Here is a 17,364-nt window from a genome sequence, read left to right as displayed (position 1 = left end):
AATTGTTTTTCCATTTTGTTTCGCAGTGAATCCCCAACTAGATTGGTCTTTGGTGACTGAGCCATCTGTGTATATAATGATGTGCTCTTTTTTTATTTTTTTTTTTTACTGTTTTCTTCGATGAATAGCTTCACTCTTGCATCAGTTTTGCCCTCTGTCCACTCCCGACAATATCTTCCTAGAGTGGGTAAAATGGCTGTGTTGAATAGATGATTGAGGTTTTCAGTTTTTTTTCCCCATTCTTTTGTTTCTTTCAGGTCTTGTAGTTGGCATACTAGCTGGATTGTGTTTTCTGCCTGCCCCATCCATGATCTTCCTCGTCCTAGATGGCTGCCTTTTGGTTCTTTGACTGCGCCATGCAGTGGTTTTCTAATGCTCCGAATGCTCTGGGATGAAAAGGGTAATACAAGACAGTGCAATACAATATAGACTGAGGAGAGAGACAGACAGACAGACAGACAGACAGACCTTATTTTGTGCTTTTGACAGTAACAGTATTCCATACCTGACCACCTGGCCAGTGGACAGGAATACGTAATGTTGCCGTAATGGCCAGCCACCCCGCCGCCGTCTGCCGCTGCGACGACACACAGCGGACCCTGCGTGGCTGTAGCAGACAAAGACATGGCCACCTGTCCAGCGGCAATCTCGATTGACTGGACTTTGACTGGACCTGCCAAAGGGTTAAGGGTGGAGGACTGGGGTAGGGTGGGGGTGAGAGCTGGGTGGGTGAAAGTTCATTGTTGGGATTGTCGGACCAGGCATTGTCACACACACACACACACACACACACACAGAGATACAGACATAGAGAGAATATAGACATAAAGGGACACACACACACACACACACACACACACACAGAGAAAGAGAGAGACAGACAGACAGTCAGACAGACAAACAGTCAAACAGACAGAGACAGACAGACAGACCGACAAGCTGACTGACAAGCAGCCCACACTATCAGTTTGACAACCCAGATCCATGGACATCTGGTTTGTAGAGAGATGAGGGCTGCACACACAAAGATCTAATCACTGACCTTTGTATCCTGACATAATGCTTAATTTCTGGCAGTGAAGCCGTGATTTCCCAGGTCTGGAGATTATCATAATGCGGGAACCATTTATCAGTTAAGTCAGACAGTGTTTCGCTACGCCAGCAAGGGTGTTTCGGATTTTGATAACACTCTTTGTTGTTCAAACCTTCAAAGAGAGTTTATAAATTCAGTAGAACCCCAGCAAATATGAACAGAAGACTGAACACACACACACACACACACACACACACACACACACACACACCTTTAATCGTATATAGTTCCTGTCTTCAGAAACGACATACATACAAAGTAAAGAAAATTGAAATTCAAGGAGATGCTCAAATAAACGCCGCTGTTCAGAGGCCCTAATCAAACAACACGCAATCAGTGTTTGGTCTTTGGTGAAGGGACACTATTTCACACAGAGCAGCGTAGGCTTCAAGTTGTGTGACGTAACCTTTGAAGTTTGAAGTTGTTTTCTCTCCAGCAGAAACAGTGTGTGTCTGTTGTTTGACGTCCTCTACCCCCTCCCCTCTCTCTCTCCCTGTCTCTATGTCTCTTTCTGCCTGATGTAATTTTAAAGCTGGTTTGTCACACTATAAATTCATACCCTCGTGGTTACTTAGACACAACATTGCGACCTACAATTTGGCACAAATTCCAGGACCACCATACATCGTTTTACACTGTTTCAGGGCTTGAGGGAAAATAAAAGGAAATTAGATAAAATAAGATACAAAAGTAAACAAGTAGATAAGTAATTAAGTCAATGAACTGATAAATTAAAACAGAAAAAAAGTAATATAAAATGAATAAACGAATGAGTTGATAAATAAATGTAATAAAATACCATATAGAAAATATATTGATCTCGATAATATGAATAACTAATGATAAAATTTTTTTTTTTAAACGGAAAAAAGTGCGTGCACACACACACACACACACACACACACACACACACACATTTATATATATATATATATATACGCACACGCACACGCACATTCGTATATTCCATTGCAACCACAACACACACACACACACACACACACACACACACACACACACACACACATATTTAAAATCATAGCTAGTTGAACAGTTCCTTCCCATCCACATGACAAGTACAGTAGAAGAAGAAGAAGGACGACAAAAACAGTAGACGAAACAATCGTCCATCCGGTGAAGGCAGTATAATCCGTTTTCCCTCCTAAAACTACCCTGGCCGATTCCACTGACCTAGTTGGCCAACTCACACACAGTACACACAACTCTGGTTACAAACACTGCTGCCTTTGAGAGAGGGAGAGCGGGGCTGGGTGGGCAGTCTCACCCTGTACGGCTGCTATCTGACTTTATTGTCAAGTCGGGCAGCGTTAATTGAGTTTGCCGACAGGCGCCCTTAAGGGCAAGTTGTTCAATGCTAGGTGTTGTCTTGGTGCTGTGAAGGGTTCCGGCGTTGTTCGAGGGCATGGAGGAATGTCATGTCTTCGGCGGGCTGAGTGTCATCACTGTCATGCCCACCCGGTGTTTGGAATTCATTAGTTTTCGGCCCTCCAGCAACGGCCACTGCGACGATACGAGTGGATTGGACGTTTACAGGGTACCGGCTGCCTCTGAAGGTCAAGTTGTTGGCGGCTCTCCCCTCGCGTACTCTGGTTTGATAAAAACCAGAATCATGACTTTGCACACAATGGTGATTTAAATTTTTAAAAATTTTTTTAATTCACAATAGAGGAGAAGGAATTGCTGTTTAATGTCCCGTCACACATACTGGTGATCGCAGACATTTTGTTAGAGTAGTGATTGTTTCATTTGAGTGCTATCATTTAGGAGAGGAGGTGGATGGTGAGAATGGTGAGCTGGGTGAAACCGGGTAAATGGAGGGTGGAATTTGAAATAAATATCTATGGCATTTTACAATATTTTACAATAGGGTGGTGTTTTTTTTTTAATGTTGTTATTGTTTAAATGTGTCTGAGAAGCATAGGGTTTTTTTCTTAACAGTAATGGATATCATTTAAAGAAGTATTGAAGATGTTGCTCATTGTGATCACATAAGAGAGAGAGTCTCGATGACTGACATTGCTTTGTTTGCGTTATTTCTACTAGGGGACTGAACTCATTCCTTCAACGCGATAACAGGTGCTTCCTTCGTGGTGGTGTTTTCCCTTGGCTGATATTATGAGCGCTGCTTCCCTTTTTCATTTTGGATATTCCATCCTATCTCTCTGTCTGTCTGTGTTTCCATCCCATTGTCTATCTGTCTCTCTTTGTCTGTCTGTCTCTCTCTGTCTCTCTTTCCGTTACACGACCAACATCGACTTGCCGATGACTGCCATGGTTGATGCATGCATGGTATTTTCCTGTTTCCATATTCCTCCTAACACTGACATAGATTGCAGGAGTTTTAACGTGCGTATTTGATCTTCCTCTCTCTCTCTCTCTCTCTCTCTCTCTCTCTCTCTCTCTCTCTCTCCCTCTCCCTGTCCTATTTCTGTCTGTTTCCCTCATCTTTCTTACTCTCCGCCGGTCCAACATGTGTTCGTTCTTCTCGCAAGACCATTAACTGACTCTGCAGCATTTCTCGATCACGGTAATATACAATGGTAGGAGACAGTCATACAGACACAGACACACACAGACATACGCTAACAGACACACACATACACACACACACACACACACACACAAGTAACCACATCTCAACACCGCCCTCCCCTTCCCCCTCCCCACCTACCCCACAAAGTTCATCAACACTTTTCACTCCTTGAAGTGGAAGTATTCAAGTAGGATGACCATTAAAAGGCCTGCCAGCGTCTCCTTGCCGCAGTCCTTGACGACCACCACCCCACCACAGCCCAGCGTTGCTGTTGACCATGCGGACCTTTGCCTCATTGTCCACCTTGCACAACTCTGCCCTCTCACTCGCCAGCTCCTTGCTGTCATCAACCTTGAGGAGGAGCTTGAGTTCCTCCCATGTTTACCTGCCACATTTTTCAAGGTATTCAAGTAGGATGACCATTAAAGGCCTGCCAGTGTTTCGTTGCCGCAGTCCTTGACTACGACCACACCGCCACAGCCCAGCGTTGCTTTTGACCGCCGTGCGGGCCTTTGCCTTATTGTCCACCTTGCATAACTCTTTCTGTTCACTCATTAGCAGCTTCTTACTGTCACTAAGCTTTAGGGGGAACTTGAGTTGATGCCGTACCCAGCAGTGTCAGAATACCTTGATGAATATTCATTAGTTGTGTTGAATGCTAACGTCGACACGTACCCAGTTCAGGTAACAAGACCAACGGCATTAACCATACCGCGAAAGTGCTGAAGAGGGGCGTTTTTCAAAATATTTTTTCTTCATTTTTCAAATTTTACATATGATGTCTTATTGTCTATACACAGGTACAGAAGTTCACCGTTCGACATGCCCCAAAACAAAGTAATTAAAAATACAAATTAACTAAAACTCAATAAGTTACGTATGAAGTCTACATTTAATTACACACACACACACACACACACACACACACACACACACACACACACACACACACACACACACACATTATTCTATTCCTCCCGTCTCCAACTCACAAAGTCCTCTACCCTCCGTGCCTACCCCCCCTCCCCCTCCTCCATTCCCTTCCGCTCCACTAGCCTCCATCCCTAGCCCCCTCTCCTCAGCCCCCTCTCTGCTCCCTTTGTGTTGAAGGTGTGTGCTGGGTGAGGCGATGAGTGGGGGAGGAGGAGGAGGAGGGAGGGGTGGGGGGGGGGGGGCTAACACCACCGGTGCCGTGTGTAACCAAACCACTTCAATCAGCTGACACTTTACCACTCCCTCTCCCATCACCCCCCTCCCCACCCTCACTCCCTCCCCCCTCCCCCCCACACACACACCCCACCTCTCCCTTCATTCATTCCTGAAGGGCAACATTTTAAGCCGGGCAGTGAAATTGCCGATGTTTATTTAAGGTTTACTGCTTTGTTTTGTCACCCCTCCTTCGTCCCTGAACGTTCACGCTGGTGTTTGCAGTTCCAAGTTTATCCGCTGTGACACAGTCTGTATAGCCCTCTGTTTCCAAACATTGGTTGTTTATTCTCCGTCACCGGCTGTCCTTCCAGTTTCTGAACGGGTCCAAGAATAAAGTTTACAAGTTGACACTGTTATCTTGAAGCATCGGCTGACAGGCCACGCTCCTCCACCAACGCTCCCTCCATCCCCGCCCCGCCCCCGACCCTCTGCCCCCCCCCCCCCCCACCTACTTCGACACACACGCTCACCATTTCTACTCCCATCAGTCTTCCTACCCTTTTCTGTTGGTTTGGGATGCGAGGGAGGTAACTCGCAAATCATTGTGTGTGTGTCACTATTTCGGTTTCAGTTTCGTGTCATCAAAGTTGCAAAAAAAAAAAAATTAGAGAAAGCTAGTGCAACGTGTGTGTGTGTGTGTGTGTGTGTGTGTGCGCGCGCGCGGCGTGTGTGTGTGTGTGTGTGTTAAGGATCTTTTGTTATGTTCCAGACATTGAGCGATCAATGTATCAGATGAGGATTGTCTTCCTGGCTGACATCGAGAATGTGGAGATAAGAGGACATGAGTTGAGGAGGGGGTCGGGGGGTTGGGGAGGGGAGGGTTACATTGGAAGAGGTGTGGAAAGGGCGAACATTTTCTCCCTGTCAAATATAGCTTGGCTAATCTCCGTCAGGGCTGTTAACTCCAGGGACATTTTTTCTTCAATTTAACGTCTTTTCGCTTTGAGTGATATTAGACGTGTCATTTGTGTGTGGGTGTGGGTGCGTGGGAGGTGGGGTTGGGATGGAGTTTTAAGGGGGATGCACAAAGAAAGGATAAACTATGACAATGGAATAAGCAATTGTGACTCGTATCAATAGAAGCGGGCCTATTTATAAGTCAGTGGACCGTGTTATGTTGGAGACAGACAAAGCAAGGGGTGGGTGGGGGGACTCAGGAGTATGCGCTTGTTGTGTCTGTTGTCCTGCCAGTGCCAATCCACATCAATGGTCACAATGTTGTCCATTCAGATCCAGTGCCAATCCACATCAATGGTCGCAATGTTGTCCATTCAGATTCTTATAACTATCATTGTTATTGTTATTACTGTTATTATAATTATCATCATTTTCACTATCTTCATTTCGATACCAAGCTTCGTGTGCTTCTCTAACATATTGTCTTTTGCACAACAGGCTGCCTACCTGGGTCTCCAAAACTGATTGAGGGCTGCATTTAGGTGCTCATCAGTCGTTCATGTGCCATTCAACCAGACCACAGTCACACACACACACACACACACACACACACACACACACACACACACACCTGCAATCTCCCGTTTGTACACGGCATCCAGACTATATATATATATATATATATATATATATATATATATTGTTGATGCAAACAATCTGCTTTCTTAGGTCAGCTAATTGTACCTTGCATCCAAATGGGGATTATATTCAATATAAACAATCTCTATTCTTCGATTATTTGATTGTAACTGTAGCTTTGACTTGTCTCTGCACAAGATTCAGCGCTATATAAATACCATTATTGTTATTATTATTAACTAACATCCAGATGATTATTATTGTCGATACGAATAATCCGGATCCTTAGATGATATGATTGTATTTGGCGTCTTTGATACTGGTGATGTCGCGCTGTGCTAGTCTCTGCTGCTCTAGCGATGAAAGACCGAGATAGCCAAGTGTATATAATCGTTGCGATTGATCAGAACATTGATCCGGTCGAAGGCCTGCTTGATTTCAACAGAAACGTGAATGCATAAGGCAATGCTGGTCACTTGGGTCTCCACTGCAGACACTGATTTCACCGGTTTGTGTGTGTGTGTGTGTGTGTGTGTGTGTGTGTGTGTGTGTGTGTGTGTGTGTGTGTTTTAATTATTATCATTTATTTATTTGCATTTTCATGCGAAGACCCGCAGAGTGTGCTATTTATCAAAAACTTTAAGTACTGTACTGTACTGTATTACTTTGTTTTGGTCGCACCAAATTTCTCTGTGTGAAATTCGAGCTGCTCTCCCCAAGAAGAGCGTGTCGCTACACTAAGAGCGCCACTTTCTTTTGTATTTTTTTCTGTTTGCAATTTCATTTGATCTCCTATCGAAGTTAATTTTTCTACACAATTTTGCCAGGGACAACTCTTTTGTTGCCGTGAGTTCTTTTACGTGCGCTAAGTGCATGCTACACACGGGACCTTGGTTTATCATCTCATCCGAACGACTAGCATCCAGACCACCACTTAAGGTCTAGTGGAGGGGGAGAAAATACTGGTGGCTATGGGATTCCAACCAATGCGCTCAGATTCTCTCGCTTCCCAGGCGGACCTCTCGGCCAACACTCCACTTTGAAATCTCTGGAAAACGATGAAGGGATAAAATTCTCCAGGCCCGACAGATACAGACACCTGCTGTGTTGATTGCGGACTTTGAGCAACACTTTTACGACGGAACGGTGGAGTATTTACAGCTAACATGCTTGTGCAATCCTTGTGTTCAATTTGAAACCATGGCACCCCTACCTCTTAGTAAGAGCAGGGTAGCGCTGAAACATTTCAGAGTTGTTTGGGGTTTTGTGACGGAAATGGAGCCTCCAACTTTCCAACTGTCAGCCAGCGACAGTGATCACTGCGCCACCGTGGCTCAGTATCCTAACACAGACTACCAGTGATCACAGCACCAACTCAGCGCTCAATAGATTATCTGTAACAACATTTAATGAGCAAAGGTGTGTGTGTGTGTGTGTGTGTGTGTGTGTGTGTGTGTGTGTGTGTGTGTGTGTGTGTGTGTTGTGAGGATTAAAGAGAAGGGGGAGTAAATTCAGTTCCAGAAGATATCATAAAAGAGGACATCCTGAATGCAAAAGAACCATACCATACAATGCCACACGACACCACACAACACTATTCCACACCATACCATGCCACACCACACCATACCATGCCATACCATACCATGCCATGCCATACCATACCACACCATACCATACCATACCACACCATTCCACACCATACCATGCCACACCACACCATACCATGCCATACGATACCATACCACACCATACCATACCATACCATGCCATGCCATACCATACCATACCATACCATACCATACCATACCACACCATGCCACACCACACCATACCATGCCATACCATACCATACCACACCATACCATACCATACAATGCCACACCTTACCATACCATACCACACCATACCATACCATGCCATACCATACCATATCATACCATGCCACACCATACCATACCACACCATACCATACCATGCCACACCATACCACACCATACCATACCATACCATACCATGCCACACCACACCATACCATACCATACCATGCCACACCATACCATGCCATACCATACCATACCATGCCACACCACACCACACCACACCACACCATACCATACCATGCCATACCATACCATACCATACCCCAGCGCAATGCAATGCTACTGATATACATAACGATTCAATACGAAATCGCACACACACACACACACACACACACACACACATACACACACACAATCAAGAATGAGAGACGTTAAAACAAAACAGCATACACGGTAGAATAAGTAAAATTAAAACGAATGCATCTGTGCTCTCTTTACTCGAGTCCCTTTCCACTTGATAACAGAAACAACAAGATACATAACAGTGAGCATGGTTCACATAATATTAAATATTATGTGAGCCATGCTCACAGTGATGTATCTCTGTAGCATCATGCTGCGTTTCTTGGTGCTTATTGTTTGTGGAAAACAAAATTAGTCAGAATTATTCAGTCAGAATTATTTTGTTGCCTTAGTATTGACAACAGTTCAGACACCATAAAACAGTAATATGAAAATATCAACTGCTTTGTTGTCATTTATAAGGATATTTGTGTGGGTGTTGTCACAGAGAGAGTCCACATATGTATGAAATTACTTCAACCTGTCATTTAACATAGGGCATCTGAAAAAGATACTGCAATATTTTAACCTGGAATTGCCTTTTTACAGTGTACAACAACTGTATGTGTTAGTTCAGAAAGTTTCAGAAAGTTTGAACAATGGTTGCTAAGGAAACAATTGAGAAATACTTGGTCTATCTTTAACTGTGATTTTTCTCAAAATGGCCACCACTGCACACACTCTCTTTGAATAACTGTAACTTTCACACTATTAAAGGTAGAGCTTTCATTTAAGCATCATTGGAAAGAGCATTTCTTCTACTTTCCGATGTTATAAATAGGTCCATAACCCCCCCAAAATGAGGTTTGTACCCCATTGGAGAGAACGGGTCACATTTGTTTACATACATGACGTAACTCAATCACACCCACAGAAATATCCGTCTTCGTCTCAAAACAATGTGCGTAGTGACTATGTAGAAGAAACAGGTAATGTTTTGTTTTGTTTTGTTTTGCTGCATGTGTTTATCAGAAATAGATAATATATCTCTATCATTTAGGTCATAAACAAACAAATAGCCAAATTTCAAAAAAAAGAAAAAAAGAAAAAGAAAAAAAGAAAGAACAAATGAATAAAAGCATAAAATAATAAATCGCAATACTTGTATCATGAAAATTAAAAAAAAGAAGAAGAAGAACAAAGAACAAATGAATAAACGCATAAAATAATAAATCGCAATACTTGTATCATGTAAATTTTAAAAAAAGAAAAAAGAAGAAATGAATAAAAGCATAAAATAATAAATCGCAATACTTGTATCATGTAAATTAAAAAAAAAGAACAAAGAACAAATGAATAAAAGCATAAAATAATAAATCGCAATACTTGTATCATGTAAATTTTAAATAAAAAAAAAGAACAAAGAACAAATGAATAAAAGCATAAAATAATAAATCGCAATACTTGTATCATGTAAATTTTTTAAAAAAAAGAAAAAAGAAGAAATGAACAAAAAGCATAAAATAGAATAAATCACCATACTTGTATCATGTATGTTTGTTTGTGCACACTTAGCTTTTTTTCTTTTCTTTTTTTTTTTCCTTTTTTAAATCTGAAAAGTAACCTGTGGAAAGAAAATATCTTAAAATGTCAAAAAGCTTACGTTAATTTTTTACTCCTTTTTTTGTTACTGGTGTGTGTGTGTGTGTGTGTGTGTGTGTGTGTGTGTGTGTGTGTGTGTGTGTGCGCGCGCGCGCGCGTGCGTTTGTGTGTGCGTGTGTGTGTATGTGTGTATGAGGACTATAATCCTCACAACTCGCAACTGTTGCCCTGTATTAGGCAGTGTTCCACATATCTATGTAACAACAACAACAACAACAACAACAACAAAAAGGTGGGGGTGGGAGGGGAGGGGGTGGTTCACACAAAGCATATCACAAGTAGAATGATACAGTAAACACTAAAATCATACACGCATGTTTTGTTTCATGTCACATGTGCGGCTTATCAACATTGTTGAGCAGGTAGATGTGGATCGACGTGGGACCACACAACAGGTATATATACCATCTGCCCCCCCCCCCCCCGGCCCCCTCCACCTCCACCTCAGGCACCACCAGTCTTCAGTCCAGGAAGCGCCTGCCCTCACCCTTGTCCTAACAGGCAGGCTGATTGACACAATCTCCGGGTGCTTTGGGTAACTTTGGTCCTTTCTCTCTCTGCCCACATTGTGGGCAAAGCCACCCTGAGGGACAAACGTTTGTAGCACTGTCTGTTATAATGATGACGGACTAGAAGTGTGTATAAATCTCTGACAATGAGATAGAAGTCTATAGAACTGTCCGAATGACGACTGGCTAGAAGCGTCTGTCGCATTGTCATAGTGGCAATGCGCTAGAAGACTGTAGAACTGTCGTAATGGTAACGGGCTAGAAATCCACAGAACCATCAAATGATGATGGCCTAGAAGCATGAAGCACGTCGTAATGATGATGGGCTAGAAGTATGTAGCAAGTCGTAATGATGATGTACTAGAAGTATGTAGCAAGTTGTAATGATGATGGGCTAGAAGTATGTAGCATGTCGTAATGATGGGCTAGCAGTATGTAGCAAGTCGTAATGATAATGGGCTACAAGTATGTATCAAGTCGTAATGATGATGGGCTAGAACTCTGTACCATGTCGTAATGATGATGGGCTAGAAACATGTAGCAAGTCGTAATGATGATGGGCTAGAAACATGTAGCAAGTCGTAATGATGATGGGCTAGAAGTATGTAGCATGTCGTAATGATGATGGGCTAGAAGTATGTAGCAAGTCACAATGATGATAATAGAAGTATCTAAACTGTGATATTGATGATAGTCTAGAAGTCTGTGGCGTTGTTATTATGACGATGAGCTCGAAGTCTGCCGAACTGTGGCACTAGTGATGGGCTAGAAGTCCACAGAACTGTCGTAATGGGGGTGTGTGGGTTCATGGTGCAGAATCTGGGAGTTAGTCCAGATGGACACACCATCCGGCGTGTCCTTGCCGGTACCCTCACTGCGAGGGAAGTGAGCTTCTCCGTCAAAACGCCGAGCGTCCTGGTGATGTTCTGGGTGCTGCTGGTGATGCCGGTTGTCCCGAAGCGCGTCGTGGTTGAATCTGACGTGAATCATCTCGTGATGAAGCACGTGCTTGGTGCTGGAAGGCGGCGGTGCTTGCTGGCAGCACAGACACTTTCGTAACTCTTTGCGGAAGTTGGTTCCGCTGAGACAGTACAGGTAGAAGTTGACGCTGGTGTTGGTGTACACCAAAACATTGACGACGGCCCAGGCCAGCCTCAGGGAGTCGGGACCGTTGTTGGCGACGTCCAGCCCGTTGTGGTCGATGTAGTGCTCGATGATGTTGTAGACGCAGATGGGAAAGGTAGTGACGAAGAACACAGCGCTGAGCGCCACCAGTGTCATGGTCATGGACGACATGGTTTTCTTCCGCTGGGTCACCATCACGTCGCTTCGCACAGATCCCAGGTAGCGCGCGGACCGCTCCGAGGAGTAGACCCTGTAGAGGATGAGGCTGTTGCCCACCAGCAGCACAGTGAAGGGGATGAGGGAGGCTAGGGTCAGGTCCACCCAGGACCACACGGTGTCGAAGAACTGCAGGTAGCTCTGGCTGGGTGGGAAGCACATGCACGTCCCGTTGACGGTGACCAAGTCCAGCCCGTAAAGGAAGTGGCTGTTGACGGCCAGTGATGTGAAGACAATGCCGACGATGATGACAGTGGCCTTGGTCCTGGTGCACAACAGAGACACACGGTGAGGCCACCACACGGAGACGGTCCGCTCCACCGTCAGGAAGCTCAGGATCCAGGCGGAGATGGAAATGAGGCTGTAGACCAGCCAGGTGTGCATCTTGCACACTGCGGGGTGCACCGTCCGCACGTCCAGCTGGAAGACGTTGAGGATCCAGTAGCGGAGCAGCCCCGTGTAGAGCAGCGAGGTGTCGGACACGGCCAGAGCCGTCAGGTAGACCGGCATCGCTGACCGCTTCATCTTCATGCGGCGGAGGATGAAGATGGCCGTCACGTTGCCGAACGTGCCAAAGAGGAGCAGCACCGGGGGACAGTACTGCAGCACGGCCACTGAGGCCTTGTACTCCCTGCTGGGGGCCATGGTTGGCTGTCACCTGGCACCACTGCTGTGTACTTTGTCTGTCACCTGGCACCACTGGTGTGTACCTTGTCAACTGGCACCACTGATGTGTGCTTTGTCTGCCACCTGACACCACTGGTGTGTGCTTGTCTGTCACCTGGCACCACTGGTATGTACCTTGTCTGTCACCTGGCACCACTGGTATCTACTTTGTCTGTCACCTGGCATGGCTAGTGTGTACTTTGTTGTTGTTGTTTTCCTCTGGTCCGGTGGTTCAGATTGAATTCAGTCCCTTTCCCCTCTGGTCCAGTCCAGTATGGTACGATTTTCTTTAAGATCTTTTGTTTGATTTATGCAGTATATTGCTACATTTTCTTGGCTGTTGTTTCATTATTATCATCGACCTTCTGTTCAGATGTATCTAATGGGGCTCATATCGTCATTTCCTGCTAGCTCCAGTTGTGAATTTGCTTTCAGCTTTTTATGTTCACTCTGGTATATTACCATTATCATCAACATTTTTAGGTGTGGTTTAGATCTGATGGTATGTGTGTTTTTTTGTTTTTTTTAAAGAAGAAGAAGAAGACATATCTTGTTTATGTTTACATCGATTTTGTTTCTTCATTCATTCTGATAACAATCGGCACGATGCTGCCTGTACTCTAGGTTTATGTTAACGTCTCCTGATGGTCATGTGAAACAACACTGTTAATGCTTGAATACAACACCATCATTTTGATCAGGAAACCAACATTCTCCACTCAAAATACTAGTCACAAATTTGTTGGCACACTCAGGATCGAATCCGTCTCACAAGAAACTCGACATGTGTTTCTATAAGACGGGTCACACTGGGAATGCAGCCCTCGAATTCAAGCCACGATGGATATAATTCCCCAACCAGATTTTGAACCGACACCTGTTGGCAAAACAGAATAGACACATTACAACTGCTTTGCTTCAGCTGCTTTAAGCCAGGGACAGAAAAAGCAGAAACTTTCAGTCGACACAACATGTCTCGTTGTGCTGGGGCTATGCGTTCGCGCTCACACTTCATTTACCAAGAAAAACTTTGTGTCACGTTGTCTCCCTTGCGAAACATGTCGTCATCCGGCTGACATCCAATCAGTGCACTCAAAAAACAACAACCAAAAAAAAAAAAAAAAAAAAAAAAAAGAGGAAAACTGTCCACAAAGCAAAATGGTTCTCCTGGTGAAGAAACACTGTCCTGAAGAGAAAGAACACTTCACAGAATAGTACGCGTTTTGGTTCATTTCAGTTTGTTGAGAAAGGACAGGTTGATGAATCGTTTGCTGTTTGAACCAGACGGATGGTAATAAGTCGTCTCCTTTTGTGGTAGGGTTTCAGTTTGACGTCTCTTGAACGAAACCAGACAAAACTTCGGTCGGTTGCCAGTCAAAAGATGACAGGAAGCGGAGCAGGAGCCGAAGAAAGGAGGGGGGAAGGAGACGGTTTCGACACATACTTCATGTCCGGTGTGTCTGGGTGTGTTTCTGATTCAGTGCCAGGAAGGACCTGTCCAAGCAGGAGCAGGTCAGTGGTCAGGTCACAAGTGAGGACTGCCGTGTGTGTGGAGAGTCCCCTCTTTCATCATGATCCTCTGCAATGAAATGGAAGGTGAACTTGTTAGCAAAATGAAAGATCGAACGAACAAACAGGAACATACAGAGAGAGACAGACAGACAGACACACAGACAGACACACAGATACAGAGAGAGACAGAGCCAGAGCCAGAGAGACGGACAGACAAAGAAAAGAGAAAGAGAGACAGTCAGAATAAAATGTTGCCACATACACACACACAAACATTCTACTTCTTTATTTTCATGTGCAGGACCTCTTCACCACTAAAGCTCTGGTGCGAAACAACAACAACAAAAATAAAACAACAACAAAAGTAAAACAACAACAACAACAACAACAAAAACAAGACACAAAAAAACCGCTGTGCAGGAACACAGCAGTACATTCCAAAGACCATGCTTATTTTCACTTTTCTCTCAAGAATCTGGCACGAATCTCATTTCCAAAGCCGAGAACACAGAGAACACAAGGTTAAGAAAAAAAAAAAATCTTATTTTCAGCCCACTTTTTTTTTTTGCTGCAGATAAGCGAAAGGTTTTCTGTTCGAACTCGGGTAGCAGTAATAATTTGAACCCGGAAGCTAACTGTAGTCTCTGACTTTTATATCGCATTCCTTCAGTTCGAGGCCAAGAATGAAAAAAAAACAAAAAACAGCACGTGTACACTCATTATTCCGCTGACACCCCGCCCCCCACCCACCCACCCCCACCCCCACCGCTCCCCCCCCCACCACCCGCCCATCCCCCTCTCCTTCTCCCCAACTCTCTCCCACTCCTACCCCTCATGTCTGTTGCCATCCATAGACACGATACGGTCCTCACGTGGTATAAAAACTGCTTCACTTGTTCGGGCCACACCACAGAGCGTCTGTCTCTCTCATACACATTGTCCTTCTCAGGTCTGGGTTTTTTGGGGTTTTTTTTTCCTTTCTGTATTAAAACTTCTGTCGTTTCCCTCGGAAAGTCCTCACATTTACTGTAAGCTGGTCGTGTTACCGACTTGTGTGCTGGTAAAGGGTGGAGCGGTTAAAAAAAAAAAAAAAAAAAAGAAAGAAAAAAAACCGGAGAGGGCAGTGACCTCATAATATTTTTTTTAAATGTTGAAATGTATTAGGACTGGAACAAAGCTTGTCATGTTGTGTGATACGAATCGACCCTGAGGTCATCGACCAGCCGGATTGCTCCCCCTTTCACCTTCCCTCGTTACCTTCCCCCCCCTCTCTCTCTCTCCCTCTCTCTTCCCCTCTCTCTCCCCCCCTCTCTCTCTCTATTGGGTTTCTTTTTCTTGTTGCGAAAAGAAACTATAGGAAAATAAAACTGACCAACAAATTGTTGAGAAAAATATGTTCCGACAACCTATCTGAGTGAAAAAAAAGGCAGTTATTAGCGAGTGGATTGTTTTTATTGATTCATATATAACATTCGCACACGGACACACACACACACACACACACACACACACACACACACACACACACAGATTAAACATCGAAGACAAGGAAGTAAAAGTACAGAGCGAGTATCCATTTCTGGGGTGTACGGTTGGGTGTATAATATGTATGGGACATAAGTACCAACATAACCAGTTGTTATGGGTTTTTTTTTCTGTAACACGTTTGCATCCTCAGAGAAGATACATACATACATACATACACACATTTATGCCGAAATATTGAGGCGGGACTAAGATTTCCTGTGTGTTTTCTTCCTCTCTCTCTCTCGCTCTCTCTGTATATATATATATATATATATATATATATATATATATATATATATATATCTAACACACACACACACACACACACACGAAAAAAACAACAACAACAACCAAAACCCACACCATCACAGACAACACGGCAACAGAAGCGACACACAAATCATTGACTGTCAACGTCAAGACCAGAACAGAAATGGAACGTTTCTGTGGCTGTATACACGTGCAGAGATCACTTTCACTTGGGGATACGGCGGTTGCTTATAGTGCACTCTCGCTCACATACCATTACACGGGAACGGTAACGCCTTGGCAACTAGGTAAACAAACAAACACTGTAGCCTTTGCAAGTCAGGCGTGTAAAGAAACGTTAGTCTGAGCACGTACTTGGAATGCAGTGGGGGCGGGGGAGTGGGGGTGAGTGTGTGTGTGTGTGGGGGGGGGAGGGGGGGGGTTGGGGGGGGGGGGGGCAATGGTGCGGAGGGATGGGGGATGGAGGTGGGGGGAATGAATGGCTGAGAACTGGATGTTGGACGTTGACGAAACGTCCTCTCACTTACTATTCGCGTGGCGTGATTGTTCGATGTAAGACTTCCCCACTGAGCTTCGCCTCTCATCTCATTCAAATCAATGGGGTGGGTGTGAGGGGTGTGTGTGGGTGGGGGGGGGGGGGGGGCATAGGGAGGCGGGGGTGAGGGGTATGGAGAGGAGGCGGCGTGGGGGTGGGGGGGGGGGGGTGAACCTTTTTTTTTTCTTTTTTCTAAGAGAAACTTACTTTTCTGTAATGAGACAAAGCCAAATTCGCGCCGAGAATAACAAACCAGATTCGAGAAGGATCAAACCTCTACACTGAAGGAACGGATCTGACTGTTTTGTCAGAAAAGTAAGGCTGAAGTGCGAAAAAGTGTACCTTAGGGTTGGATTGAATAAGCGATCTTAGCCGCGCGATGTCTGCGAAAGTCTTCTTTGTTCGATACGTGTGTGTGTGATTGGATGAAGGTGGAGCGCTGTTTTGGGGGGTTTTTTTCTGGGTTTTTTTGTGTGTGTGTTTTTTTTTCTGTTTTTTTGTTTTTTGGGGTTTTTTTCTGTTTTTTTGTTTTTTGGGGGGTTTTTCTGTTTTTTTTGTGTGTGTGTTTTTTTTTGTTTTTTTTTACATCTGAACATGCAGACTTGCAAGTGCTATCATATATATCATCATTTTATCACACACACACACACACACACACACACACACACACACACACATACATATCTGTGTGTGTGTGTGTGTGTGTGTGTGTGTGTTATATATATATATATATATATATATATATATATATATATATATATGTGTGTGTGTGTGTGTGTGTGTGTAATATATATGATTTACACACATACATATATATAAATATATATACTTTTTTAATCATA

The 17,364-nt window shown here is 44.2% G+C and overlaps 1 protein-coding gene across 1 annotated transcript; it reads right to left on the bottom strand.

Moving 5' to 3' along the window:
- Positions 1 to 11,317: 11,317 nt before the first annotated feature.
- On the bottom strand, positions 11,318 to 12,657 carry LOC143281424 (cysteinyl leukotriene receptor 1-like). Its single transcript, XM_076586634.1, has one exon. It carries the CDS (start codon positions 12,655 to 12,657, stop codon positions 11,437 to 11,439), a length of 1,221 nt encoding a protein of 406 aa, XP_076442749.1. The 3' UTR covers positions 11,318 to 11,436.
- Between the last annotated feature and the right edge of the window lie 4,707 nt (positions 12,658 to 17,364).

Source organism: Babylonia areolata, chromosome 4 (assembly GCF_041734735.1).
Source record: "Babylonia areolata isolate BAREFJ2019XMU chromosome 4, ASM4173473v1, whole genome shotgun sequence".
NCBI classification, from domain to species: domain Eukaryota; kingdom Metazoa; phylum Mollusca; class Gastropoda; order Neogastropoda; family Buccinidae; genus Babylonia; species Babylonia areolata.
The sequence above is the reverse complement of the archived record's forward strand: the minus strand, read 5'-3'. Positions and strand labels throughout refer to the sequence as shown.

What these genes read in the sequence shown, in the direction of transcription:
- LOC143281424 (XM_076586634.1), bottom strand. Translation starts at nt 12,657, where the DNA reads ATGGCCCCCAGCAGGGAGTACAAGGCCTCAGTGGCCGTGCTGCAGTAC.